General features: G+C 43.8%; 1 protein-coding gene across 1 annotated transcript in view; it reads right to left on the bottom strand.

Annotated features, from left to right (window-relative positions):
* The window catches only part of LOC105900357 (gamma-aminobutyric acid receptor subunit beta-2-like), a 48,979-nt gene extending 21,878 nt beyond the window's left edge, over window positions 1-27,101 (bottom strand). Inside the window, exons 1-4 of the mRNA XM_012827642.3 lie at window positions 26,503-27,101; window positions 26,290-26,381; window positions 25,690-25,757; window positions 3,206-3,426 (exon numbers count right to left, since the gene is read on the bottom strand). Of these exons, the coding sequence (XP_012683096.1) occupies window positions 3,206-3,426; window positions 25,690-25,757; window positions 26,290-26,381; window positions 26,503-26,570 (449 nt within the window). The 5' untranslated portion in view covers window positions 26,571-27,101. The remainder of the gene's footprint in view (window positions 1-3,205; window positions 3,427-25,689; window positions 25,758-26,289; window positions 26,382-26,502) is intronic.
* Between the last annotated feature and the right edge of the window lie 507 nt (window positions 27,102-27,608).

Raw genomic sequence — 27,608 nt, forward strand, 5'->3', positions numbered from 1 at the left:
TATATATATGTACTCTCTCTATATAAATTATATCTGAACTGCTACATGATTCATACATTCCTCTGACCCTGATATGCCCCATTAAAAACACTCTCAAGTCTGACTGAATGCACAAATACACTAAATCCTTCCCAGTCGTTGGTCAACTGGATAAGGGAAGACACTGGCTCCATCTGCCACTGCCCTGTCCTCCCTTCTGTCTCTCATACAAGACCACCACTGGAGAACCAACAGGATACTCTCACTAACCCTCTCCCAAGGATTACAGGCAATACCAAAACAGCACGTCCTAAAAAAAAACTGCTTAAAATATACTTATATTCATCTCGACTTTCCCTTAAACCATCCAACACCCCTTAATGTGTATCAAGGGATCCTTCATTTGTAAATAACCTCCCCTGATTTCCCCTTAATCTGTTGGTATATAGAAGGCAACCCCTTAATTACCCATGAATCCCTGCTTAAATCTACTTAATATTTCACTGAAAAAACATGGCAAAATAAAGGCTTCGGTTTCACAGTGAACATAAAGCATCCCGGACACAAAAAACACATGTAGTACCTTGACAACTAGGTACTGCATGTCTGTAGTTACACGCACATCAATATGCTTCCAACATATGACTCCCACCTACTTTGGCTCAGGATCTGAAGCTAATCATCATCTATTTCCATCTAATTAACTCCACGTATACATCACCATGTAATTAGAAGTTGTTATTTAGCATAACGCATTCCCTTCTACAAACACGCGGTATTTGTCAGAAACACATACCATACTGTCTGAATAATTTATGGCAGGCTGTCAGAGAGGCCGGATGGCAGCATTAACCAATCAGTCAGGAAGATGGCGGGACGGGCAGCGCCTCTACATCATCCCTCTAATGCCTGGTAATTGGACAGTGATGGCGCTTTAGCGGGAGAATAAACTCCAGGTGAACTGCCTTACGGGTCACGACAAGGGCAGAGCGGTTTGCTCGCGCTCATATGTCTAGTGTCAGCATCCATTTCCCTTGGAGATTTCATCTGCAGGTGAGCTCAGGCACCTGACTCCCAAATGTTTAATCAAGTGGCAAATCGTGCGCTCCTTGCCAACAACATTCGGATCTCCGTGCTTCAGACAGAGGCAGTTGGCAGGAGCCTCGAGGGCATTCAAAGGAAATGATCTGTAAATGAATGAAGCCTATTCACAGATATACACTGATAAAGTGTGTGCGTGTCGATGTGTCTGTGTTTCTGCGTGTGTGTGGATCTGTGCATTCTCCCATCTGCACTAGGTGTACTAACGATTCTTGATGTTTGTTTCAAATATAAACCTCGGGCAGATTTGAGCTGTGCGACTTAAAGAATAACTAAGTGCTTTTGGGTTATACGCTGCAAGTCGACGATATGAGACCCATCTGTTTGTCTCAACGCATGACCGCTGGTGTGTAAATCCCAGATCGGTTTCCGCTGTGACTGTGTTACGCAGCGCACACTGAGACAGGGTGTGAGGTCACACGAGGGGGCCAACCCCAGGGGCAACACCAAGGGATCAAGGTCATGGCAACTGCCACACTCAGAACAAACATGATCGAAGAGGAGCTACACAACTTCTGCGTTTCATTAATTTAAACTGTTTTTCAATTTGGAAATACAGCTAAACAATGTGAGAGTGACTATTTTCCCCAAACAGGGTGACTATTTTTCCCAAACAGAGAGACTATTTTCGATGTTATACTTCGTAACAGCCTAAGTCCTAAAGTCTGAAGCTACATGCTACTCTTTGCATACAATGAAAAAAAAATCATATCTAAGTGTTACATGCTACATATTCCTCTGTCCCTAAACTAAAAAATTGTACGACTTTACATTTAAAACAGAGTGACTATTTACTCAAACCAAAGATTGTGTGTGTGTGCTTATTGCACTTATGCTTCTTGATTGTTTATTTGAAGACGTGCCCTTGGACAGACGAGCTGAATTCAGAATATGACCCCAGCAAACAGTATCCATCTAAGCTGATATTTGTGAATGTCATTGCGAGACAAATACACAATGACAGCCTCGCGTATTTGCTTTGTGCTCTAACACCACGCCAAGGCCGAGCGTTGGCAGTAGAACAGCAAATAAATGAGTTTGGGCGATTGAATATTCATCACGTATTTGTACATGATGCCTGTCAGTTATCAGCAACATTAGTCTCTCTCAATCTCATTTCAAATTCTACGAGAGGCCTGATGTTTGCTCCTCTACTTGTTTGTGTTTGGTGCCCCATTGCAGTTTGTTCCCAAAGAGTTTTGTGTCACTTTGAATTGGAGGCTTTTCTGTCCTGTTAAAAAGTTAACATTTTCCCAGCGAATCTGATGAAAAAAAAACAAATTGCACATTTATCCTGTTTTAGGAGTGTGGTGTTTTCCTAGTAATATGCAAAAAGGTTGATGTTCCAATAATACACTAGCTGCATTAATCCTTTTGCGGGACCGAATGCTGAACTGGCCTTCATATACAAATGTGGACCTCTTTGACCTTTGCGTGGGTATGGCTAGTTGTGATACATGGGATTTCGGATGGGATGCAAATATTTGCCATTTTGCAAGAGAGAACAACAATAAGCTACTGTAAGGTTAATGAAAACACATGTGTCAGACAAAACACCATCCCTTAGCATGTTTGCTTTTTAGTAGGTCCATAGCATTTCACAGATACAAGAGTGGGGACACAAGACATGGTGCATTGAGAGTGATAAAATATAATTATATATATAGTATATATCATCTTTTGTTGTAATTTCAGGGGGCTATATGGACTGCAATGGAGTTTCATCAGCAATTTCTCTCATTTTGCAATGTTTCTTTGCAAAGTCATTATGACACAGACACTAGTTAAAGGACCTTCTTCCACATTTGTTTTGGTTGTGCCAAAAAACCGATATGATTTACATAAATAAATATTTCAGCAATATCATGCAAGAGGGAGTGCAATTGCATGTTTTCTTTGTCTTCCTGGCCTCATTTTACAAAGACTTTCTGGTCATAGGAAGTGTCTTAAATCATTAATAACAACTGTGTATGTTTTATATTAGTATATGTTGAAAGAAGATGTACCTGAGATTAGGGTTAGAGTTAGGCTTAGTAAAATCTGATAATACCTAGTGTCATTTCTTACCTATGTAAGTAAACTATAATAAGTACACTTAATCTGAAGTGTGTCGGGCTTCCTTTACCTCAGGCCGTAAAGTACGGTGCCGTCGGGATGCAGGCGGATCATCCTGTTCTTCACCGTCACTCCGTGGACGAAAGACTTCTTGTCGTTTAGGAAGTAGGTGTCCGGAACCCACAGCTGATCCGCCACCCGGTTATCTAAGGTGAGGTTGAGGGGAATCTCGGAGTAGGACAACCGCTTGTCCCGCCAGGCTTGCTGGAAGTACATGGTCAACGTATAGTCCTGAAAGTCAGAATAGACCACACATATGGGTTACTAGGCCTGACTGGCAGATTACGGGGAAAGAACAGCAATTTACCAGAGTGTATTCCAGGAATTTTCAACTACCTTTCAAAAGTGCTTCAATATTAGATGAGGTTAAGTTAAAAGCGTAGGGATCACGTCAGGTGAAAGTGCGACTAAGTGGATGGCGGGAGACAGATGACTGCGGAACACTTTCTCATGTTGGATCACCTCTAAAAGTACATGCAGTGCTATCCTGGGACAGACAGTTTAACACATACGTACATACACACACACACACACACACACATTTTGTCCTTTTTAATGCATGACACCAAAACTGAACATTGTGTAATGCTTTGCTCCAAACTTCTATCTGTGTATTGAGGTGTTATCAAGAACATCATCTTGATGTTGTATATTCATTTATGGATTTGAGAATCCATAGTATAGTTACATAGTATCCTGATCTATAGCTTAACAAGGACTCACTGCACACGCCCTCACTGCACATAGCATGATTAACACTCGTAGTGCTGTTTTGCATGAGAACACAGATTATACTCTCAGCAACAACAGCAGTTTTGGAGAAGCTTTGCACTCAGTCATGACTCAGTCGGTTTGATCCAGGGAGGGCTCCTTTGGTTAAATCCACCACAACAAATAGAAAAAGACTTTAGGAAACTTTCTGGAAACCTCCGGATCAGACTGGATCAGACTTTCCCATTCATCCAGGACCTCAAGTGTGCTGGTGAGGATGAGAGGGTGGCAAGAAGACGCGTTATCGAGAGAGAGAGAGAGAGAGAGAGAGAGAGAGAAAGAGAGACACCGTGGACCCAACCCTCTGCACGTGAATGCGCTGCTTCCCTGCGACACGAGAAACCTTGGCGTGGAGTGTTAGATAATCTCTGCTCTCCTCTAGATGCACGTGCAGAGCTGGGCTGGTGCCTCTGCCTCTCCTGCAGGGATGCTGTCGAACACAGAGGCCTCCCTCCCTACCTCCAGTGCCTACCCACTGCTACACTGGAATCCTTTTTTTAATTGCAAGGCTGATGTGATGTCCTTGTGGATTCTATGAATTATCCAGCGCTAGCATGTGTTGAATAAGAATGAAAAAAGTGAGGGATCTCTGCTTGTGTTCTCTGCAGGCAGAAAGAGAGAGAGATATAGAGATAGAGAGACAGATAGATAGAGAGCAAGAGAGAGAAAGAGAGAGAGAGAGAGAGACTGCTCTGCTTCTCTCTTTACTGTGAGTGAGCTGAGGCGTTGCATGCAGTTCAACAGAACATTATTCTTTTAGCCTCTCAATGGGGAGAGCTGCAGGGAGAGTTGTTGAATAATAAAAATGCAATTATAAAAACAGCAACTGTGACTGTGAAGAGTCCAACTCTTTACAGGTGTGTGTCATGGCTTTCCTAACTCACTTGTGGTCGAGGTGTGTGTCATGGCTTTCCTAACTCACTTGTGGTCGAGGTGTGTGTCATGATGGCTTTCCTAAATCACTTGTGGTAGAGGTGTGTGTCCTGGTAGATTTCCTAACTCACTTGTGGTCGAGGTGTGTGTCATGATGTCTTTCCTAACTCACTTGTGGTAGAGGTGTGTGTCATGATGGCTTTCCTAAATCACTTGTGGTAGAGGTGTGTGTCCTGGTAGCTTTCCTAAATCACTTGTGGTCGAGGTGTGTGTCATGATGGCTTTCCTAACTCACTTGTGGTAGAGGTGTGTGTCATGATGGCTTTCCTAAATCACTTGTGGTAGAGGTGTGTGTCCTGGTAGCTTTCCTAAATCACTTGTGGTCAAGGTGTGTGTGTCATGATGGCTTTCCTAACTCACTTGTGGTAGAGGTGTGTGTCATGATGGCTTTCCTAAATCACTTGTGGTAGAGGTGTGTGTCATGATGGCTTTCCTAACTCACTTGTGGTAGAGGTGTGTGTCCTGGTAGCTTTCCTAAATCACTTGTGGTAGAGGTGTGTGTCATGATGGTTTTTCTACAGTAAAGTACACCAGTACACAGAAATCCTATACATCGATAAAATTAGGACTTTTTCATAAACAATGTTTATCACTGTACACCATACACATCACAACAATAAACATTTTCGGTCCCCTTCATGGGGATTAATATTAAACATGCAGGGTTGTTCCAACTGTACTCATGTGTAGTGGAGGTGGCTGTCATATTTGCCCTGCAATGGAATCAGTAATATCAGTAATTCCAGTACCCTGTTCTCGTAAACAGGCTTGCTTTGCATTTAGTGGTTAATTATGAGCCACCGTCTCTGCCTCTGCGGACCACTGGTGTGGAACTGGCCCGACATCAAAAGGCACCACAATTTCCATCCCTACTAATTTCACAGGAAACACACCAATATCACAGCACACTTAATACCTTGAAGACACACCAATATGTGAAGCGGTTGATCTTTAGTGAGACACCACACTTCGGGGACTTTAATGCCCGACGCTGTCTGCAGAGTTAGATGGGCCCTCTTGAAGATGGTTTCATCCCATCCTGCTGCCATCACTCCATCTCGAGAGGACGACCACGGCCAATTACACGTGGTACTCGAGTGGGGCTGTTAATGGCTGAGGACGGTGCTCAGGCGATGCAATTAAAATAATCCACCCAAGAAGCCCACGTCCACTTCATGCAGCACACATCCGCAGCGCCCAAGTCAGACACGGACGTTTATAACGAGCCCTGTGCAAATGTGTGCATGGACATTATAAATAGGTCAGGGGACATTTAGGTTGGACACTGCGTAACGATGGAAAGAGTCAAATCATTCCCACCAGGATTGGTATGGTCCATTCTTTGCATACTGGGTCAGCCCCTCTGGATGGCTTGTTTCCAGGGCACTGCTCCCCATTATGGGGTCCTTCTGGAGCTGACCCGTACTCCGCTGGCCATCATGCCAATGACTGTATTTAACATCACAGCACTGGAAGCAGTGCTCCCTCTCTCTCTTTCCCCACCTCTCTCTCTTACCCCCCTCTCTCTCTCTTTTCCACCTCTCTCTCTCTTTCACCTCTCTCTTGCTTTTCCCCCTTCTCTCTTTCTATCTCTTCCTCTCTCTCACACTCTTCATCTCTCATGTTTTCAGTGTCTAACACTGTAAACAGCCTTTTCTGTCACACTACATATGTGTATATATGTATGTATTGTATATATATATATGTACAGTATATGTATGTGTTTATCTCTTTCTTTCAACACCTTTAAAATGACCAGCACAGAACAGTTTTCTCTTTCTATCTATCTCTCTTTCTATCTTTTTCTCTCCCCCACCCCCTCTCTCCTCTCTATCTTACCATCCCCCCTCTCTCCCACACTCTATCTCTCCATCTCGCTTGCCTCATTCATATGCTTTAGCAAGTGTGAACAATCTAATCCTTACAGTTGATGGTCTTCACTTGCAGTACAGAAATAGCCTGGGCGTTATCTATAAACCATTAACCACCCGAGATCAGTTCCCATGCATAGATTGCATCGGGAGTATATTTAGAGCTGTGTTTATAACATACAAATCTATGCCTGTTAATATCCAAGAATACTGATATCTTCAGCCTCTCAGGAAAGTCCATCAGATTATTTTAATACCGAGAGCAGTTTAGATTCTCAGATTGGTAAAGCAGGCTGTCAATGTAAAGTGAAGTCAAGAGTTTTGATCTTTTAACTTGATGCTTTACATTAATAGGAAATGGACAGATGTTTTCTCGATGAGAATTGCTTCATAAACCTCCACCAACCCATTTGCAATCTAACACGGACGGAAGTTCCACCAACCCGTTTAGAGTTTATAACGTGGATGTTAAAGTTGTCTAATAATAGAACCGCACACATTTTCTTGAAGTGCTGCTCTCAGAAGACAAAAGGCGCATTGGATCCCAATGGGATTTAGACAGGGATCTTTGAACAGCTTGTACTCAGAGCACATGTGTGCTCCACAATGGACTGCCACATGCTGTCTCATTGCTCACCAAACTGATCTGCAACTCATACGTGTTTGTGTAAGAGAAGGAAAAGCCTATCACAATGTACATCAAATCGAACAAAGAGATAAACTGGGTTCTGGAAATATCTCCACACAATGTTTCCATTGAATTCTGAACGGCTGGTAGGAACTGCTTCCTTCCACCCACATCTAAAGATCTGGCAGAAATCTTCCACGTTTCCTTTGGAAAGCTAGACTTTCACGACATGTTTTGCAGTAAGATATTCCCTAGTCCAAAAGACTTTGATCTCATCCTGTTATATCCGGGCTGCATAATGGGCCTGGAGAAAGTCACCTGTATGCGGATATTAGAGATTTCTATCTCTTAGGAGAGCTCAGGAGTTCATTATGTCCGGTGTGGGTATCACTAACCCATCTTGTTGGAGCGCCCCCCTAAACTCATTTGGCTGGATGTGCAGGTAATCGATGAAGCTTATGCAGATTTCCTTAATTTCTCACAGGCACAAGAGTAATGCCTTGGATTCCCTAGAAATAGGCACCACATTTATTTGGCTGCAGTGTGTATTTCATCCTTAACACGTTTTGTTATTCATGCATTCGGAACATTTGCATTTGGTAGTAAATGCAATGGAAAAGAAAGAAAGAAAAAAAAACAGTCAGACATTTGCTTCCATGCATTTCCACAACAACTAAGATGTGAGGCAGGTAGAGAATTATTAAGTGAAGAAAACTCTCCCAGAATACTAAGTGGCTTGTGATTGCCTATGAGTCTCAGAGCCTCTTACAAGGCTCGGCCAGGATGAGTACCTGTGGTAGCTTGTCTGAAAATTCTAGAATATTCAAGTCCCCCATTGATCCTATGCTGCACTTATGTCAGCAATTAGCCAATTAGTCAATTATTCTATTTGACCTGAGTACCCACAGCCTCCTGAGCCCAGTGAGTCATAGGGTCGAGAAGCTCTTCAGAGGGAAAGTGAAAAGAGACATTTGCAATTTGCAAGACATTTGCAAGAGGCAATGTGAAATTTGTATAATTATCTTGATAATACACCCAAGCACATTACCGTATACTGCTATGCACAATGGCATGGGAAATAACCAAATAAATAGCTTTCACTGGGGAAACCCAGCAGGTTCAGATCATTTTCATTGGTGATGAGGAGGTGGATTGGACCCATTTGGAGATGCAGTAGTAGAACCTCTCCACTGGAATGACTTCAAATGGTGGGGTCTGTTTGGTTGGACATTAGACGCAGCAAATAACAGACAGAAGGACACATATTGCTATGTAGTTTTGAAAGAATCACTTTTTTTTTTTATTAAAGTATCAAATAAACAAGCAACACCAAAATCAGTCAAAGCATAATTATACTCATTAAAGTGATTTTCACTTTCCAACAGTTTGTAGCAGGCTTTTAGGCACATTGGTAATAAGGGAATAGCAATTTGCATAATCTTTCATCAGAGTGGGCAAAAGAAGGTTCATTTTTCTCAAGGGAGCTGGATCACAGCCCTGTAATAATGCAGCTCTGTAACACCTCATGATAAAACTGCATTTGAATACAGCAAAATCATTCTCAAGTTATGGCTGAAATGATAAAGAGACTTACTTACATTTTGTCCAGTGTGGAAGAGAATATTTTTTGGCATACAATCAAGGTATGATTGCCCTAGGGAGTGCAGTGTGTGTGTGTGTGTGTGTGTGTGTGTGTGTGTGTGTGTGTGTGTGTGTGTGTGTGTGTGTGTGTGTTTTGTGTGATAATGCATGTGGCTAGCTGTACAATGCGTTCATTGGTGACAAAATCTTTTGCTCCCTAATGCATTGTGGCCTGATAGACGTGTCTTTCAACAGGTAATTGCAGGAATGAGCATTTAATATTTTGGTAGTCTTGTTTCCTCTCCAATCAAATGGCTGAATGGTTTTACTCTGTGAATTCTGCAAACACCATACAATTTATCAATCACATTCAGATCCTTCTGTTCTAAGACAGTCTTTTGTTTCTAAAGAGGTTTTTCACATTCAAAATCTGCCTTGGAAACCTCAACACAGAGACAAGCCAGAAAGCTAGCAGCCCAAGAGAGATCTATAACTCGCTGGACTGCGTTCTGTGCTACATGCGCATGGCGTGATAAAAAAAAGGCATTTTGCTTTGCTTTTCTCACTCGTTTACTGTTACAGAGTCGCCTCTCCCCGGCACGGAAAGCAATTCTGTTTCTGCAGGCTTACTAAAAGTGAGAGACAATGTCGAGATGAGTTCACACATGCAACGGCAGGAGGGTCTTGAAAACAGTGGGAGTAATAAGGGGCAGAGAGAAAGAGAGAGAGAGAGAGAGAGAGAGAAAGAGAGAGAAAGAGAGAAAGAGAGAGCCATGAACCAGGCTGACACGCAGCCACTCCGCAGAGGCCTAATCCCCTTCATCCCATCTCTCTCTCTCTCTCTCTCTCTCTCTCTCTCTCTTTTAGTTAGCTCCCTCAGTTGCCGCCATAAGATTGAATAATTAAAAGCAGACGGATTATGGGTTTCTTTCGGAATTAGCCTTAGCATATCTGCTGATGCTAGTATTCGCTCCCCAAACGTCACATCACGTCCATATAGTTTCCTCTTCGTGTCAATTAAATCTTCTTGGAACAGACGGTATGAACACAAATCAGAAAGGACGTAGAGCAAAGCTTATCCCACACGAGATCTTCTGGTTTGAGTGTTAGTGTTCAAACGCAATGCTAAAGCACTGAAGCAATCAACAGGAATAACAAGTCCTTTTTCTCCATTGAGCTAAGTCTCATTTTAAAAACATCAATTCAGACAGGCTATAGGGACACAATCAAGATGGCATCTGAAACTGGAATGAATCTCAGGTCCAGGGCCAGATCCTGCCAAGAGGATGCCCCTCTCTGGAAACCAGCATATGACAGTTGGAATCCCTAACAAAGCTCACGCTTAGCAACCACCTCATTCTAATGAACATGTTCTTCTTTCCTGTTTTGTCGGTGAATTCACCCGTCACCCTGAAGCGCTGGAATATGGGCACTTGCAACAAGAGTAAACAGACACAAGCCCGATTTATTCCGACAGTATCCCAACAGTAATCCCAAGTGAGTGAAGCAAGAGCGACTCACGCTTCTCGCGCCCAACTCTGACCTAAAAGAGGTGGCCATGCCACGTCTGAATTTGAAGTGAGAAGTGACAGCAAGCACCGACGGATAAAGCTGAACCCAACTGCCAACCCCTAAAATAAACTCAATTATCACAGCTCAGTCACGCGTGCCTCACCACACACCAGCCCCACTCCACCCCACCCCTCCCCTCCCCACCACCTCTCAACGCAGTCAACTTTTATTGCTGCCTGAATTAGGTGCGACGGCGCAATGATATCTGTTGTCACTCCTCTCTCAGGCAACTTCGACCACACCACTTGCGAGACGGGCTGAGAAATAGGCATGTGTGTGTGTGTGTGTGTGTGTGTGTGTGTGTGTGTGTGTGTGTGTGTGTGTGTGTGTGTGTGTGTGTTTGTGTGTGCGGCAGATTTCCAGAGCGATGACACCTCTGCGCATGAGAATAACAGCGAGCCACTCCTTCTCGCTCAAGTCTATAGACGCTGCCTTGATTAATCGGCTAAAAAAAAGCAGGCGTGAGAGCTGCTGCTGCTGCTGCTGCTGCTGCTGCTGCTGCTGCCACTGCCTCCGCTACTGCTACTGCTGCTACCGCTGCTGCTGAAGGCTCTCAGATACCCGGTGAGCGAGGAGGGGAAGAGGAAAAAGGGCCTGTCAAGAGCTCTCCTAGGGTCTGCATCAGGCTACGCATTGACAGGCCTGTGAACCTCGAACGCACTGGTGAAGCACAGAACGCAGCAAAATAAGATACCTGATGTTTTATTCCAGTGATGGAAACAAAACACCATCAAACAATTCCCAATTCCTTAGCAGTCCCTCACATTAATCAGACTGCACTATGTGTGGAATATTGATCAACTGCATTGCATTTTGGGTAACTGATCCGAGCATTTGAGTCATACTTTATAACAATGGTTCCCAGCCTTTTTGTCTTATGTCCCCTTGAGCTATTTTGCCATGCCAATAGTACCCCTCACTCATGCATGTTGATGATTCTCCTCAATTTTCTCTATTAAAGTCATATTTAACTATCAGTATCTAATACAGCTGATTATTAAATGAAAACCATTTGAAAGATTCCCTTTTAAGACAAAGACATTAAGGCCAGGGGCTGAGCCTCCCCACTAACATCTGTCATTTCATCTAACTGCAAGCGAGCTCACCTGCTTGCCTCATTTTATCCCCCACTTGTTACAATATTAATGGACATATCATCAACCCAATGGGACACTGTGCTGTTTGATAATGGAACTGTCTTGAGTGTGTCGGCCGCTTCCTTGTCCATCACAATTTCAGCCAAAGCTATGGCTGCAGGGAGGACGAGATCTTCAAGTGCTTTGCTTGAGACTCTTTCTTCAGTACAGTCTGACTTGACTTGACTTGAATTCTGAAAGTTTTCAATTGAAGTATTCCTCAGTTTTCCCAAAACGTCCTCAGTGTTTGGTGCTCCGGGGCCGCTGGTGATGGGCTGGCTCATTTATCAGGACATTTGTCAGGACTTCGCCACAAAGAAAACATTGTGACTGCGGTGGATCTGTGGATGCACAAGTAAATCCATGCTAAATATATTTTTCATTGAGCTGCCGGTGTTTGTGCTTGGCCTCTTTTTTTTTTCCTTTTGTTACCGGGCTCCCCTAGACCTGAATCTGGAGTAACAGCATATGGGGCACACTCACCATTTTACCAATGGGCTTATGAAATATTAAGGTTACTTTCTAGAATACTAAAAAAACTTCTTGGAAATTAATTGTAATCCCCAATCTTTTCAATCCTTTCATCCTGTTTGCTGGATGTCACCGCAAAATGTTGAGTCGTTTTACTTGCTGAGACCATACGCCATTACCATTTGCCTTCTTTGTTAAACACCATTATAACTTTGCCAGAAATATCTTAGTTGATGTAATAACACCTGGAAATAGTTTGTTTCTCACAGGGATATCAAAACGCTATATCATACAACAGAATGACTCACAAACAACATTACTTAATTGATAAATACATTGTGCCTCTTACACAAGTACCTGTTGTTACATGACATACTTATGGTTAGAGTTGGTTTAAAGTAAGGTTAGGATTACTAACATATAACTACATATAGGGTGCTTACATGAGACGTCCACTGTATGAAATCCTTTTAGTCGGTTATTCAAGTACACATTACCTACGGCCACTTCAAATAAAGGTGACACATTCACTCATGTAGTTACTGCCAGAACAGCGAAATTTGGCAACAACCATTGAGCTGTGTGTAACTAAAATAGCCGAGGTTAAAAGAACGACGAGTGTTAGTCAAACAGTGTAGCCCAGCTGTGATACACTCTGTGGTCTTTTTCTCTCTCTCTTTCTCTCTCCCTCTCTCTCCCTCTCTCCCTCTCTCCCTCTTTGCGATTCCCGTCAGTGACGGCTCGGCTCTATGATGAAGCATTGCAGGAGAGAGTGGGGGTGAGCGTGGAGCAACTTACTGCACAGAAACAAACAAACAAACAAACACACACACACACACACACACACACACACACACACACACACACACAGCTCTGCCCAACGGCGAGAGCAGCAGCAATGGCAGAGGCCGCAGCAGCAGCAGCAGCACTGCCGGCGATTAACCCACATCCATTTGTCACTCTACCTAATCCGTTTGGTAGTGCCAGGCTCGGCCATTATCGAATGATGCGGGGGGACAGGTGGGGAGATTATGGCTTTCTGCGGCGAGCAGAGCAAGACAATATGCTGTCAATTCCCCGAGTTGTGAGGTGGCACGAAAACAAGCCCCGGCTTATGAGAGCAGCCCTGTTTGCTGCCTGATGGGGAGAGTTTGGCGCCTCGTATATCACCATCGATTACCACAGTATCTGATTGTCACCACGCCAACCACTGGAGAACTGAACCCCAATTTTCCGTCCTTTGATTACACCACTTTAACACTTGGGGCGAAAACACTGGGATGGATGAAGCGCTGGCGATGGCCCCCTTTCATAATCACATTTACTGCTGTGATTGAAGCATGTCCCACAGCCCTGTTTGTGATGCTTCCCATTGGCTGATCACAAAACGCTCACTTTTTACGGCACATTTGTCTTGTGTGATGGGTCAGCCAGGGCCTGGAGCCATGGGTTGTGTCCGTGGTGAACCGAGCGACACCTCTCAGGTCCCCTCTGGCGAGGCCCTGACCAACAGCCAACCTCAGAAGTGGACACAGCAGGCACCCATTCCCCACCGCTGCCACCCCCCCCCCAACCTAAAGCCTGGCACATTCCCCTTCTCTGCCTCCCCCACTAAACCCAGCTGCTCTGACCCCCGTCTGTTGGGCATGTCAGCATGGCCCTCTGCGCCATGTTTAAACCAGCCTCTGTCTACTTATGTGCCGAGAGCTCAGGCCTCGGATTCAGGTGCACAGAGACGAGCTCAGTTAGACGCACACACAACGCCTCAGGCTCAGCTGTTTCATCGGTGAGAGGCAGATGGACAAGGTGAAACTGGCTAATGTGTGGCCACTTGAGATTCATGGGCCAGTCACTCTTTTTAATGCTGATCCATTATCTCATCTTAACAGCACACAGTGAGTACCAATGATACAAACAAATCCACACTTCATACTTACAAAGCTAGGGCTACGATTAGTGTATAAACATACATGATGTACACTTGCTGATTCGTTTATTACTTTGTACTTAATGGTGCAATTCAAAAACACAAGGTTTTTGTGAAGTGGTGCATTCAGGCCTTTCCTGTGGGGGGAAATGACTCAGTGTCCTGCAGCCTTCTGGCAGTGCAGCCTCTTAGTTTGTCTATTCAGGAGAAATGCCTTATCACAGCCTATTCAGTCTGAATGACCTCAGCTGGAGTGCTCACAGAATCTAAATGGCTTCTCATACATCACTTCATTCACTGAGCGTCCACATCACAAAACGAGGGGCAAATGTTGGCAATAGGGGTGCAAGTAAAAATACAATCACATCAAAAGTATAGATAAGGAAATTTGACCCCTTCATCGTAAGATTGACATAATCATTTCATGGATATTTCAAGGAAGCAATGTCGTTGACATGACAGTTGATAGCAGATGATATAACAGGGATCAATTACCAATGTATGGCAGCAAATGGCACCTGCCATAATATGTTTATAACATGGTTTATGCTGGCAGTATGACTCATGCCGGAGAATTGTGACTCATGACAGAGTGAAGTTTCCAAAAGTATGGCCCTGAGGGAGACCTTTCTGATTAACAAAACTCACTGTTGCACCTTAAAAGCTGTCAGATCATAATATCACATCTAAATGTGTTTAAATTCAATTCAATGTATTAATGTTTCCCTCCACATGGGAACCATGAGGCCATTTTATCAGATGAAGTTCAACCTCCATATTCGCACCATGAATGGCAAAAAAACTACAAAAAATGTTTGTTGTAAACGCTAGCTTTTTGCCCATCCTGTGTACAGCATGGAGCCCCAAGGAAGAAATTCTACAAATGTTTTCAGATGTTGTTGATCAAAGACACATAACGACTGGGGAAAAGAAGAGTGAAGGAAAGCAGGAGAGAAGGAGAGAGAGAATGAGGAGGAGAGGAGGAGAGAGGGAATGAGGAGGAGAGGAGGTAGGAAGCCAAAAACGGAACGAAGGCAGCAAGGGAAAGAGGCCGTGGGACGAGTGGGTGCATGATGGGGTGCACTCAGCACGAGGGAGGAGAGGAGAGGCTGAACACAAACTAATGGAGGACAAAGAGAAGAGGAGCTGATGGGTCTAGCAAGCATGCTCAGTGGTAAAGACTGCTGATGCATAAAGGAGTCTTTGGGAAAGGAGAACACACACACAAAAATAAAACAACAGCGAAAACTAAACAAAGCAAAAAAAAAAAAAGGTTCCTAAACTTCTAAAGGCTTTGGCCCAGGAAGTTTAGGCAGAAGCATGATTCAGCATGTCTCTGCTTTACTGCCTGACTTCCCCCAGGGCCAGCAGCCGGAGCAGCAGGTGGAATTGTGGACAAAGCTCTTGTGCACGCGAGCCCAGCTCAGCATCATCAGCAGGCTGTCTGACAGAGTTTACCCAGAGAGAGAGAGAGGGAGAGAGGGAGGAAGGGAGGGAGGGAGAGAAAGAGAGAGAGAGAGAGAGAGGGAGGAAGGGAGGGAGGGAGGGAGAGAGATGGCCATGTGCTTCAACTCATCTTTCTTTCAAGTCATACTCCACCAGCAAATCCACGCTGAAATATTTACTGAGGTATGAAGAGGTAAACTCTTAAATATACACTCAAAATGAAATGACTGATTCACTGGAGCTAAATGAGTTTTGAGTTTAATAAGTGATTATCTTTATCTTTTTACACATTCAAATGCAAACAGAGAGACTCAACTCTCTGGGTTCACAGATAACCCCCAGACAGCCCCCACACTGACAGACATTTCTCCTGTATGTGCACAGAGGCTAGTCAACGCGACAGAAATGATCCCCACAAACACTGAAATAGTTTTGTTTTTCAATCTGAGAGACAGGAGAGACAGGAGGCTGCTGTAGTGCTTTGGACACCAAGCTGGTAATTACATCCATGCTGAGCTGCAGCTGCAGGTGCTGTATCCACGGATGTTTATGTTTAGCCTTAATGGAGAGGCTGGAGAGTGGTGGGGGTCTTAGGGTCTGAAATCCGCTTAATTACCAGGACATGGTGGCCATTGCAGAATGCCATTGAAGACATTTTTTTAAACATTTTTGTTAAATCAAAGATGCATTTTTAAAACACATATAACACCTACAAACCACTAGTACAGCAATGGATACACATTTCGTGAAGAGAGAGAAGCAAGGAAATGTGTGTGTGTGTGTGTGGGTGGGGGGTGGGGAAGCATAAGCAGATGTTACAACATTACCATCTGAGACACATGAATCAATATATGGGTTATCACTATGTAGCCTAAGCCTACTGTATATATACATCACAATGGAGGATTCTGCTTCCTAAGGAGGTCCCGAATGGACGAGGTAAGCCCTGACCGTGCCTGGACAGTCCTGGTTTTTGCCTTGTTGAGGCGTACACTCAAGAGAGGTGATATATTGATAGGCTGTTAGCCAGTACTGTTTTAGGGGAAGACTGGGCTGGAACCAAAGTCTTAGTTGGAATAGTCAATGGTGTCTGAGAGTAAGGGATACCTGTGAATCAAGGCATAATCAATATACTACACCTGTGGTCTTTCAACACAAGGAAAGGACCACAAAGACAAAGCAGTCTGCTTAGGCCTTATATATCTAACCACATGTCTGAACACATAAAACCCACTCCACTCAAATGTCATCACTACGCTTGTGTTGCAGAAATGGGAATATTCAGAGTGCAATCATGTGGGAGATAGGAGGTCCTCGTTCCATTTAAAGCAGATGACATCCACATGAAATATGTGATGGGACTTCAGGGAGACAGCCATATAATATAGTGGGGTCATAATGATGACATATCGTGGGAGGTGATGTAATATCTTAATCAATGCTGCAAAAAGGCTGCAATAAAATCCTCAGAGAGAAATGTGCTGTGCTCTACCTGCGCCTCCACGGAGAACACGAAACAGGAAGAGGAAGAGAGAGAGAGAGGGAGAGAGGGAGAGAGAGGGAGAGCGAGAGAGAGAGAGGGAGAAAGAGAGGGAGAGAGAGAGGGAGAGGGAGAGAGAGAGAGAGGGGGAGAGAGAGAGGGAGAGAGAGGGAGAGGGAGAGAGAGAGGGGGAGAGAGAGAGAGAGAGAGGGAGAGAGAGAGGGAGAAAGAGAGGGAGAGAGAGAGGGAGAGAGAGTGTGCTGTGCTCTACCTGCGACTCCACGGAGAACACGAAGAGGAAGATGAAGAGGAAGAGGAAGCGAGTGGGAATAGGGCCGACGTGCTAAACCCCCTCTTTAATTAATCCGCAGGAGCGCATATTTCACTCCGAATCTGTTATATCCCCATCTGAACCACAACCTCCACTTGAATGTAAAACCCACCTCTCCCTTTCCAATAGTTTTAATAATGGCAGATTGTGTGCGTTTAGAGTTCAGGGGTTTATTGTGTTTCCAGACCGCATTATGGAAGCCCCTGATACGCATGGGGGGAAACACCTGGGCTCAGAGGCAGTCATTATGGCAATTACACTGAGACTAAACATGACACTTCCAGCGGTATCTGCCGCTCATGTGACTGAGACGGGCACCTGATGACCTCTCCCAATGCTGCTGTGATCGCTCACCAGAGCTAAAAAAGTGAAATACTGAAGTGGAGGCAGGAGAATGTGGTGAGTGAGTCATCTCCATCCTCCATCCAGCACCGACAGCTGTGCTGTTCCACCGTGCATCACTTACGCCCAACCCAGATGGATTCAGACAACCACACCGGCGACAGCGGCGTAGCGTAAGCTAACTCGTTGGGAGTGATGACATCAAATGTCACCAGTTGTGGTGGTACCGCAGGGCTCACCTTTCTGAGCATTTCAAAATGATCAGTTATGCATGTATGCTAAATCAGATGATTTGGGTGTGTCTAGACAGGCGATTTGTCATTCTATCACTTCCTTCCTTTCATCCACACTTCCATCAATCCCTCCTTCATTCCTGACTACCTGTGCATTAAGCCACCACGCACAGAGAGAAAGGTACTCTCACAGAGAGAGAGAGAGAGAGAGAGAGAGAAAGGGAAAAGACAGGCCGGTCCATAACCGTCAGACCACTGGCTCCCTGAGACGCAGCATCTCGGAGGGGATCTCAGAAGATGACAGGGGGGCTGAGGGAGCATCAGATAGAAGAGGGAGGGAGCACAGAGAAATAAGCTCCAAAGCCCAGCCAGCTCAATCACATAGACAAGGCAGGGAATTCACACCCAGGGCCTGCGAGAGAGAGAGAGAGAGAGAGAGAGACATAGAGAGAGAGAGACAGAGACATAGAGAGAGAGAGAGAGACATAGAGAGAGAGAGACAGAGACATAGAGAGAGAGAGAGAGAGACAGAGACATAGAGAGAGAGAGAGAGACATAGAGAAAGAGAGAGACAGAGAGAGAGAGAGAGAGACAGACAGACAGAGAGAGAGAGAGAGAGACAGAGACAGAGACAGAGACAGAGACAGAGACAGAGACAGAGGCAGAGACAGAGGCAGAGACAGAGAGAAGCATGGGGGCCTTCAGCTCCAGAGGATGCCATTTATGCGACTACTCAAGTGTTATATGTGCACACTTATACTGCTCTGAACTCTATAAGAGATGAAGACCATGTTTATTGTTGTTATCATCAACATCTTATCCTTTTTCTTCTTTCTTTATTTCTTCTTCTTCAGATTAAAAAAAAAAAAATGCCACTACGTCGAATTTCAGCCCTAGTCTGGAGACCAGTCCCAATTCGACCTCAGGGTCCACAGAGGGTCCTTTCATATGAATACGGCAGAGCATGTTGTTGTAACCAAGACGTCCATGCAGTATAAACACAATCCTATAACTCCTATATTATTTCCCTTGAGTATACACTCCCTGCATGGCTTCCCCCTACATTGTTATCTAAATAATGCATCAGCATGCCCATAAAAGATACATAGCTGGTTAGGCTGCCACTGTAGCGGTGGCTGCCATTTGCTTGGCTGGCTAACAGAAGTGTAATTAGGTGAACTAAAAGGGGTTTAGAGTGAAAGGCACCCCAGATGCTAATATTGGGCCCTGCCAGTTCAGTGGGACTAAGATGACGCGCCACGTGAAAGACCACACAAACACACATACTGGAAGGCAGCATGGAAGTCTGACTGCGTGTGCTGATTACCAAGGATATTTTGTGTACAGTTTGCCTTCCTGTTGTTAAATAACACTACAGAGTGATCTGTGTGTCCTTACGGAGTCGGAATAAATGGATAGGGCCATTCGACAAAACAAGATTTTCAAGGCTTGTATTTTACAATAGTATTTCAAATATCTATAAGAAATGGTTTGTTTGTGTCATTGAAGGCAGTCATTGAATGGAATATTGCTGAAGGATACATAAAGTGTGTATACATAAAGTGTGTATACATTTGTCCACACATATTCGAAAGGGTTGAATCTTTAGTCTTAAAGTCTGGAAAATGCAGATGATCCCTCCATACAGATTATAGGAAACAGGAGTCAAACTGGGCGTTTTCGCACGTTTTCTTGCCTGGTATATGACTCAAGAACGACCACCGAATTATCAATTCGTTATCATATGAATAGCTAAACCTGCTAATCAAAAGCTGTCTTGTTCTGACTCAGAGACTCAAATGTGCATGTTGTTCATTTTATTCTCCTCCCAAAGCTCTAGCATGACCTTTAGTTTCTATATAAATTTGAAAAGTTGACCTGTAGTATGTAGTCTGTATAACTTCCATATGGCCATTCCTAAGTATAGCATTGGGCTCAACATATCTCTGTGGTTATATTGCAATCTTCGTTTTTGCTCCAAGCTGGTACCAACAGACGGAAATGTCACATTCTACATGACCTACATCCATTCGGTGAACAGACTTAACCACCAGCGAGTTGTACCATCTATTATGTATGACATGCAATTCACAGTCACGGCAGGTTACCTTGTTTACATTTAGCATTATTCCACCTACAAGACCATGACCTATAGCATCCTGCTCAGTAACTAGCTTTTTCCTGATGTGATACATTCAGTACAGAGGATTTTGTGCATCACAACTGTCTGCCTAATCTGTGGTTTGTAGTAATCTGAAGTTAACAAACACCTTTTATTTAAAACACACACACACACACAACCTAACTAGTCTACTGGAAATCCTGGAATAAAGTCATCATGTTAATAAGGTCACAATTGTGTGTGCTTCCTCTATGGCTCAATGCGTCTGAGAGAGAGCCAGCGAGGAGAGGAGAGGAGAGGAGAGGAGAGAGGAGAGGAGGGTAGAGAGGAGAGGAGGGGAGAGGAGAGGAGAGAAGGGGAGAGGAGAGGAGAGGGCCGAGAGCCGACAGACAGGGCTGGAGAGGGATGAGGGCCGAAGGGCTCAGGGATTTTGAAAAGGTCACTGGAACATGCAAGTTGGCAGACATTTGGTTACAGGGTCATTGAAAGCAAGAGGGCCTCATCCAGCAAGCAGCTTGATAACCCTGGTGTGCATGGCAAGGATCCACAAAAGCTCTGTCACACAAAAATGAAACAATGATTTAGTTGGAAACACATTCGGGTAGAATATGTTTCTGTTCAAATGAATATATCATTGGCAAAGGCCAAGATTCCTTTTTAGAACAGCACAGTGGCTGGTCTCCATGGCACGCCAGGCCAAAACAAAAGGAAGTGGTGCTTTCAGAGACAAATTAACTGAACCCTTCACCAGAAGCCTAACATAACCATATCATAAAAATGTCATGGGAGGTGTCGAACACTGTCATAGGTTTTCATGACAGATCATTTCCACCAATTTAACCGTGTTATTCTACCATTATCAGTAATTATCATGACAGCTCTCTTAATTATAGCACCTACCATTAAGAGAGTTGTCATGACAATTAACGATAATTATGGTCTGACACTGTTACATCATTGGATATTAACTGTCATGGCCACTAATGATGGGGTATGGCCTCTACCAAGACACATTTATGACACAATCAGGGCAGTCGCTTGATGTAGGGGTCAAGACAAGTGTTACGTCCATTTCTGTCATCTCAACTAACTAGAAATGGGAGACTAAGCCAACCTCTGTATGATATAGCATGACTTGTGCTGTAGTACTTACTTAAACCTCCACTAATCTGTCAATAGAGTTCTTCTCAGTCGCTGTGGTACATTTCTCAGATCAGATTTAAGATCAACCTCCACATCATCTAGTAGTCCCTTCTTATTTGTAAACAATGACGCAATGACTTTTTATTCTGATGGCACTGACTTGTTCATTGGATGTTTAAATTTGAGACATAAAGATGAGATTCATGTGAATATAGAGTGCGTTATAAATTAAATGAATTATTATTATTATAAACAAAGATTTTGAGGAAGTTACAGGTTTTTGCTGGTAATAGCATGCGCAGTGCTGTTTGTACGAATAGCTTAGAGAAATGCACTAACCGTTTTGAAAATGTTAAGGATGACTCGAGAAATGAGAAAAGCTGTAACACTATTCTTTTGCACTTCTGGTCAGATGCTAACTGCATTTTATTGGCTTTGTACCTGTACTCTGCCCAATGACAATAAAGTTGAATCTAATCTAATCTAATCTGATCTAATCTACTTGTTTTGCTCTTTTTCAAGGGAACACTTTACTGTAAGATGCAGCCATTAGGAATATTGCACACACATGGTCCTTCCTGCTCTCCTTGTGGGTGTGTGTGCATGTTGAGTGTGCATGTATGTATGTTGAGGGTGTGTGTATGTAAGTTGGTGTGTGTGTGTGTATGTTGAGGGTGTGTGTATGTATGTTGAGGGTGTGTGTATGTAAGTTGGTGTGTGTGTATGTTGAGGGTGTGTGTATGTATGTTGGGGTGTGTGTGTTGAGGATCTGTGTGTGTATGCTGGTGTGTCTGCATGTTGGGGGTGTTTGTGCATGTTGAGGCTGTGTGTGTGTGTATGTATGTTGCTGTGTGTGTGTGTGTGTGTATGTATGTTGGTGTGTGTATGCATGTTGGTGTGTGTATGTGTGTGTGTTGAGGTGTGTGTATGTATGTTGAGGGTGTGTGTATGTTAAGGGTGTGTGTGTATGTTGAGGGTGTGTGTGTTAAGGATCTGTGTGTGTATGCTGGTATGTCTGCATGTTGGGGGTGTTTGTGCATGATGAGGCTGTGTGTGTGTGTGTGTGTTGAAGGTGTGTGTATGTATGTTGCTGTGTGTGTGTGTGTGTGTGTGTGTGTGTGTGTGTGTGTGTGTGTGTGTGTGTGTGTGTGTGTGTGTGTGTGTGTATGTATGTTGAGGGTGTGTGTATGTAAGTTGGTGTGTGTGTGTATGTTGGTTGAGGTGTGTGTATGTATGTTGGTGTGTGTGTGTTGAATCATGAAGTAAAGATAATTCAATGTGATAGGCTTTTAGTATAGGAGTCATTAATTCACCCAACCAGTTTCAGTTTCCCCTCGATAGTGTGCATATTAGGGGCCCTAATGAAAGCCTATTGTGCACTGGCTCTTCCTCCCCAGTTGTTCTCACACAATACACCACCAGCTGGGTCAAATTGACTATCCATCCACACTGAGTAGATGACAGTCTGCCGAAACAGGGGAATGAGTAAGTGAACAGAAGACTTTAAGTGGTTTATTTTATACATGGAGCTTCTCCAGGGAGAAAAAAATACTACGGAACTATCTTATGGATCCATATATCTTTGTCCTGGAGGAAAATACACCGCAAAAATATATAAATATTCTTGTTAAAGTTGCAACCATTTTAAAGGTTCCAAAAGCCAACAGAATGCCATATCCACAGAGCCTCTACTTGACATTTTTCACAAAAATTCTAAAAAAATATATATATTTTAACACACTGACGTCTTCTTATGGATTTCTGTGGAGAAAACCGTTTTTAAAGTTCAAACCTCTCCATGCTAGAGCCCTTTTTTGCATTGATCCACAAGAGCGTTTTGACTCTGTCAATATCTATTATAACGTTTAGTTAGCTTAGAGAACAAGAGGACAAGCCGCTGGCTGCATTTCCTTTTTCACTTTGACAAACTCCACACACCACACTGCCAACCAGAGAGATAAGACTTCTCTTTCAGGGTCAATATTTGGTGCTGTGATAGTAGAATGGAGAGACACTGACCTTCCCTCTGGCTGTCTCTCACCAGCACCGCATGCCCGCCCTCTACCCCACTGGAGAATGGGTAAGATGCTCAGAGAGGGACATACTCTCACCTCTACCCCACTGGTGAATGGGTAAGATGCTCACAGAGGGACATACTCTCATCAGCACCGCACGCCCGCTCTCTACCCCACTGGAGAATGGGTAAGATGCTCACAGAGGGACATACTCTTGGATCAACAGATAGCAGCCAACACAGGAGGACCCAATCCAGCCCTGCTAGAGCCCATCCCGACCAGGACCAGAACCAGGACCAGGACCAGGACCAGACACGTGGATCTTTCCAGGGTCGGGTATGAAGCTGAGTTTTGGCAGGTTTGTGTCCTTTGCCGCCGTACAAATGATGCCACCTGGAAGAGCCTGGCCTGAGCACCCAGTGCCCAAGACAGAGGGGCTCTCTCTTCCCTGGCAGTCATAATCAAACACCTCACATCATCCATCATCCCTCCTGCATTAGCACAAGAGCACTGGCCACTGCAGACAAAACCTTCCTTAATGTGGGGTGTTTGACGTGAAATCATATTTCACAGCCCAAAAAAGACAGACAGCAGAGAGAACGAAAGAAGGAAGAATGAAAAGGAGAAAGATAGACAGAGGTGAGATATATCACAGAGGATAAAAAACAGGCCTGGAAGCCATCTCAAATCTGACAGAGACAGCCCCAGTTTTTGATCAGAGCAGCGATTACGCAACAGGAACGTCGAAGCTCTCTGAAAACCCAAGGAGTTGGCCCTGACCAGCGATGAGGGGCAGGAGATGAGTCACCCAACCCTCATCGCCACTAGCACTGGATTGATTTGAAAGTTTGAAATCTTACAGACCCGCCGAATAAAAAACCAATCCAAAGACATCCAGCAATGGCAAACCACCTATGTAGTACCACACACAGACAGATACAGCTCAAGAAATACTGAGTCAAAGTCAGGGCCTCACCTATAAGAATGTGTGCTAACCAAGTGTTCACACCCAGCACAGGTTTGTTAAGTAGAGGAAAGTGGTAATAGTAGCTGAGTATACTTATTTGAAGGCAATAACTGTAAAATCATTATCTAAAACAATAACTCGCAATGCTTGGTTTGGACGTGGAAGTTCAGAGAAGCAGGAGCCTGAATTAAGGCATCCATTAGGAGATTACCCATGCAGAGAGGGCATGAGACAGGCCAACTTCTCCCATTACTACATGCAGACGGGGGTATGGGAAGCGTTTTCTGCTGAATGCCCACGACTCAACGCGACACGGGGCCTGCAGGGGGTTGCCATGACGTCAGCGGCCCGTTCATGGCGAATTAGACAGCCGCTTGGCCTGGCAAGGGAAAATAAGTGTTTAATTCAGATGGACGAGTGTGAGAGTCAATGCCAGACACATCTACAGGCGTGGGACCCTGATTTGTTCTCTCTTCATCCCTCTTTCTGTTTTTCTTCATCCTTTCATTTCTCTTTCTCTACAGAGCAACCGGTAATCGCTAAGTGCATGTCTATCCATCTTGTGTATTTTCTGTCTATCTGTATGTCCATGCCTCCTTGCTTATTAACATCATATATGCGTAGTGTACATAAGCATTTCGGCCAAAGGTCACTGGTTATTTCAATCTGCCCCTTCAGCTGTGATGAGGTTTACACAGCTGCAGATGTGGGCTCACTGGGCTGGTGAGGAATTGCTTATTTTGAGCAGTGAATCATTGCCTACCAAGCCCGTTTTATCCTGTTGTGAATAAATATGCATTTCCTGGAGGAACGGTTCATTCCTAGACCATAATAACGTTCACTCACTGCTCATATCAAAGGTCGAAAGGGACACATCTCTCCAAGCTTTATTCTACGGTCAACACAAAGAGTTCTCATATATCATCGCTAGGGGGTGCTCTTGCTTGTAGAAAAAACGTAACTATCCCCTCTCCTACCGTCGAGCAAATAAAAGTAAACTGAACACAATATGACTACAACTGCATCAAGTTGCGTTGAACTTTTACACTTGAACTTACACTAAATCAAAAGTCACCACTGAATATTATTTGCAACATAATTTGGGCGTTACATCCGGTTCGTCCCGCAAATTGTACCCACTAATATGACTTCTCTTCGGGTGACATAGAGAGGATTGGTACCTTGTTTTGCGCAACTAGTGGACATTAAAGGGTAATTGGGCTACATTAATAAAAACAACAAACACAGGCAATGCATCGAGGAAAAGCAAGGGAACAACTCATTCTGATGTGACAGTATGTCTGACTGTAAAGGGTGTACAGCTGAGTAGAGGTGCGGGATTGAAGGTGGCAAACAGCGTATCCCTCATTTGAAACAGTCATGGTGGAAAGGTGAGAGTGAAGTTTCTTCTGATGAAACCCGTGGTACAGAAACGTTTCCATCACAACCGTTTCCATCAAACGTTACGTTTACCACCTATTGCAGTGGTCATTATGAGAAGATCCATTTGGAGTAGGTTACTCACCATGTTGACTTCAGATACCATGTCAATGCTGGCGATGTCTATGTTCATTCCCACTCCCACCGGGGGACCTGAAATCCCACAAATGGTCCGCAATGTAATTTACAGTAGCAACTAGCTCTTAACAAATAGCACGATTTCATAGCTAAAGAATCATTTCAACAGAAACAGACATTGTGACCATGTGTACACATCCGTTTACAGAGGAACCAACCCCACATGAATAGCATTACGACGGAAATTGCCGTTGAAATCTCTAACTTGCTCTTGATTGATGCCACTCTAAATGATTAGGGAGCGAAAGCCTCGGGGTATAATGACTACAGAGGTGACGAAAAAAAAGCAACTGTCAAGATTATGATTAATGACATGTTTTGAGATCAAATGAGTTAATAAGTTTCAGTTGTCCAAACGTGAACGTCTTGACAGGTTGCCGTCTGTCCATCTGTAGTACAGGGATACAGAGTGGCCCAATTAGGCTAATCTGCAGCTGTTAATTGGTAGGCATGTGCCCTAAAGTTTACAAGATCGGATGCAGCGATTTATACATTCAAACAGAATACTACAATATGATTAGTACCCATAATTCATTATTTCAGTTACCTCCAAAATCTGGCCTCAAGCGAATGTCATATCCCTTCAACAGTCTATCCACAGTTTCTTTTACCAGTGCCATATTGCTAGGGTCATTTACACTAGAAAGAGAGAAAGAAGGAGAGAATAAGAGAGAGACGGAGAATTAGAAGCTTTAAAACATAACAGTTCAGCATACCATGCAGTGTGGTGACAGCAATTAGGAGATATCGGCACGCTTACCTTTGTGCGCACACCACGGCAACTATTAAAGGAAATGTCCGGACTCCGAAATACCTCACTTTGCCCATTCTGAGGATCGTCAAAGTTTTTGGTTTGATTTTTGTATTTCTGTGAAGACAGACGAGATCCAACTTATTCTGGCCAGTGCAGTAATTCCACTACGTGGCGCATGCGCACAGTCCACACAATAGCAAGCAGCAGTGGTACTGATACTGTCGGTAGAGCAATTTCCCAAGCAGAGGAAAAAAATTTAAAGGGGAAACCGAGGATTCCTCCAAGCCGACGACTCAGGCAGGAATCGGTGAGATCTCCGCTGGAATTGTGGAGTCAGACCTTCATCCATGGCTTCCAAAGGAAAACATTATTTAACAGTTATTTTCACAGCCTATTTTCAATAATTTGAGTAAAAGAAGCCAGCTCCGTAGTCTCTTTGAAACCAATACCACGACCAAAATGTATGCTACAGTGAGGTAACTTTAATATAAAAAGCTTTCTGCAGAGAATTAATGTGGCGGTACGTTCATATGATCTTTCCACCACATATGTGGATGCCATGGCACGAAGCCTACTCCTTCATGCCGCCTACATCGTTTAGTTGAACATCAGTAACCATCATGAGATAATTATGCATAGCAACAACAAGTAGAATATGTCACGTAGCAATGGTTTATTTGGAAAATAAATCCTATTCTGCCTTGTTTCTCGGGAATTGTAGTCCTACTTGCCAAGATTTCTTAGACAAGCTCATGTTTTTTGTCTCAGTATTGGCTATTTCGAGCCAAATGATGCATAGCCAATAACACACATAATGCACACTTATAATTCACAGCACACATTTATTCTGACAACCCAGCTCTTATAAAAAAGTTGAAGACAAAACAATGGAAATAATAAAAAGAATACATAACAGTATACCATGAATAAAACATGCAGTGAACTTTTTACATCTATTTGTCTTTAATCAGCCAGCGTGATTGTGATGTGCATCTTGCTTTCATTCAGTAATTCATTCATTAATATAGTCATCAGTCAGTCAGTCAGTCAGTCAGATGGGCATTGATTCATTGAACTCAGTCTAGAGTTGTCCATTCATTTCTGGATGCCCA

This window comes from Clupea harengus, chromosome 8, assembly GCF_900700415.2.
Source record: "Clupea harengus chromosome 8, Ch_v2.0.2, whole genome shotgun sequence".
NCBI classification, from domain to species: Eukaryota; Metazoa; Chordata; class Actinopteri; order Clupeiformes; family Clupeidae; genus Clupea; species Clupea harengus.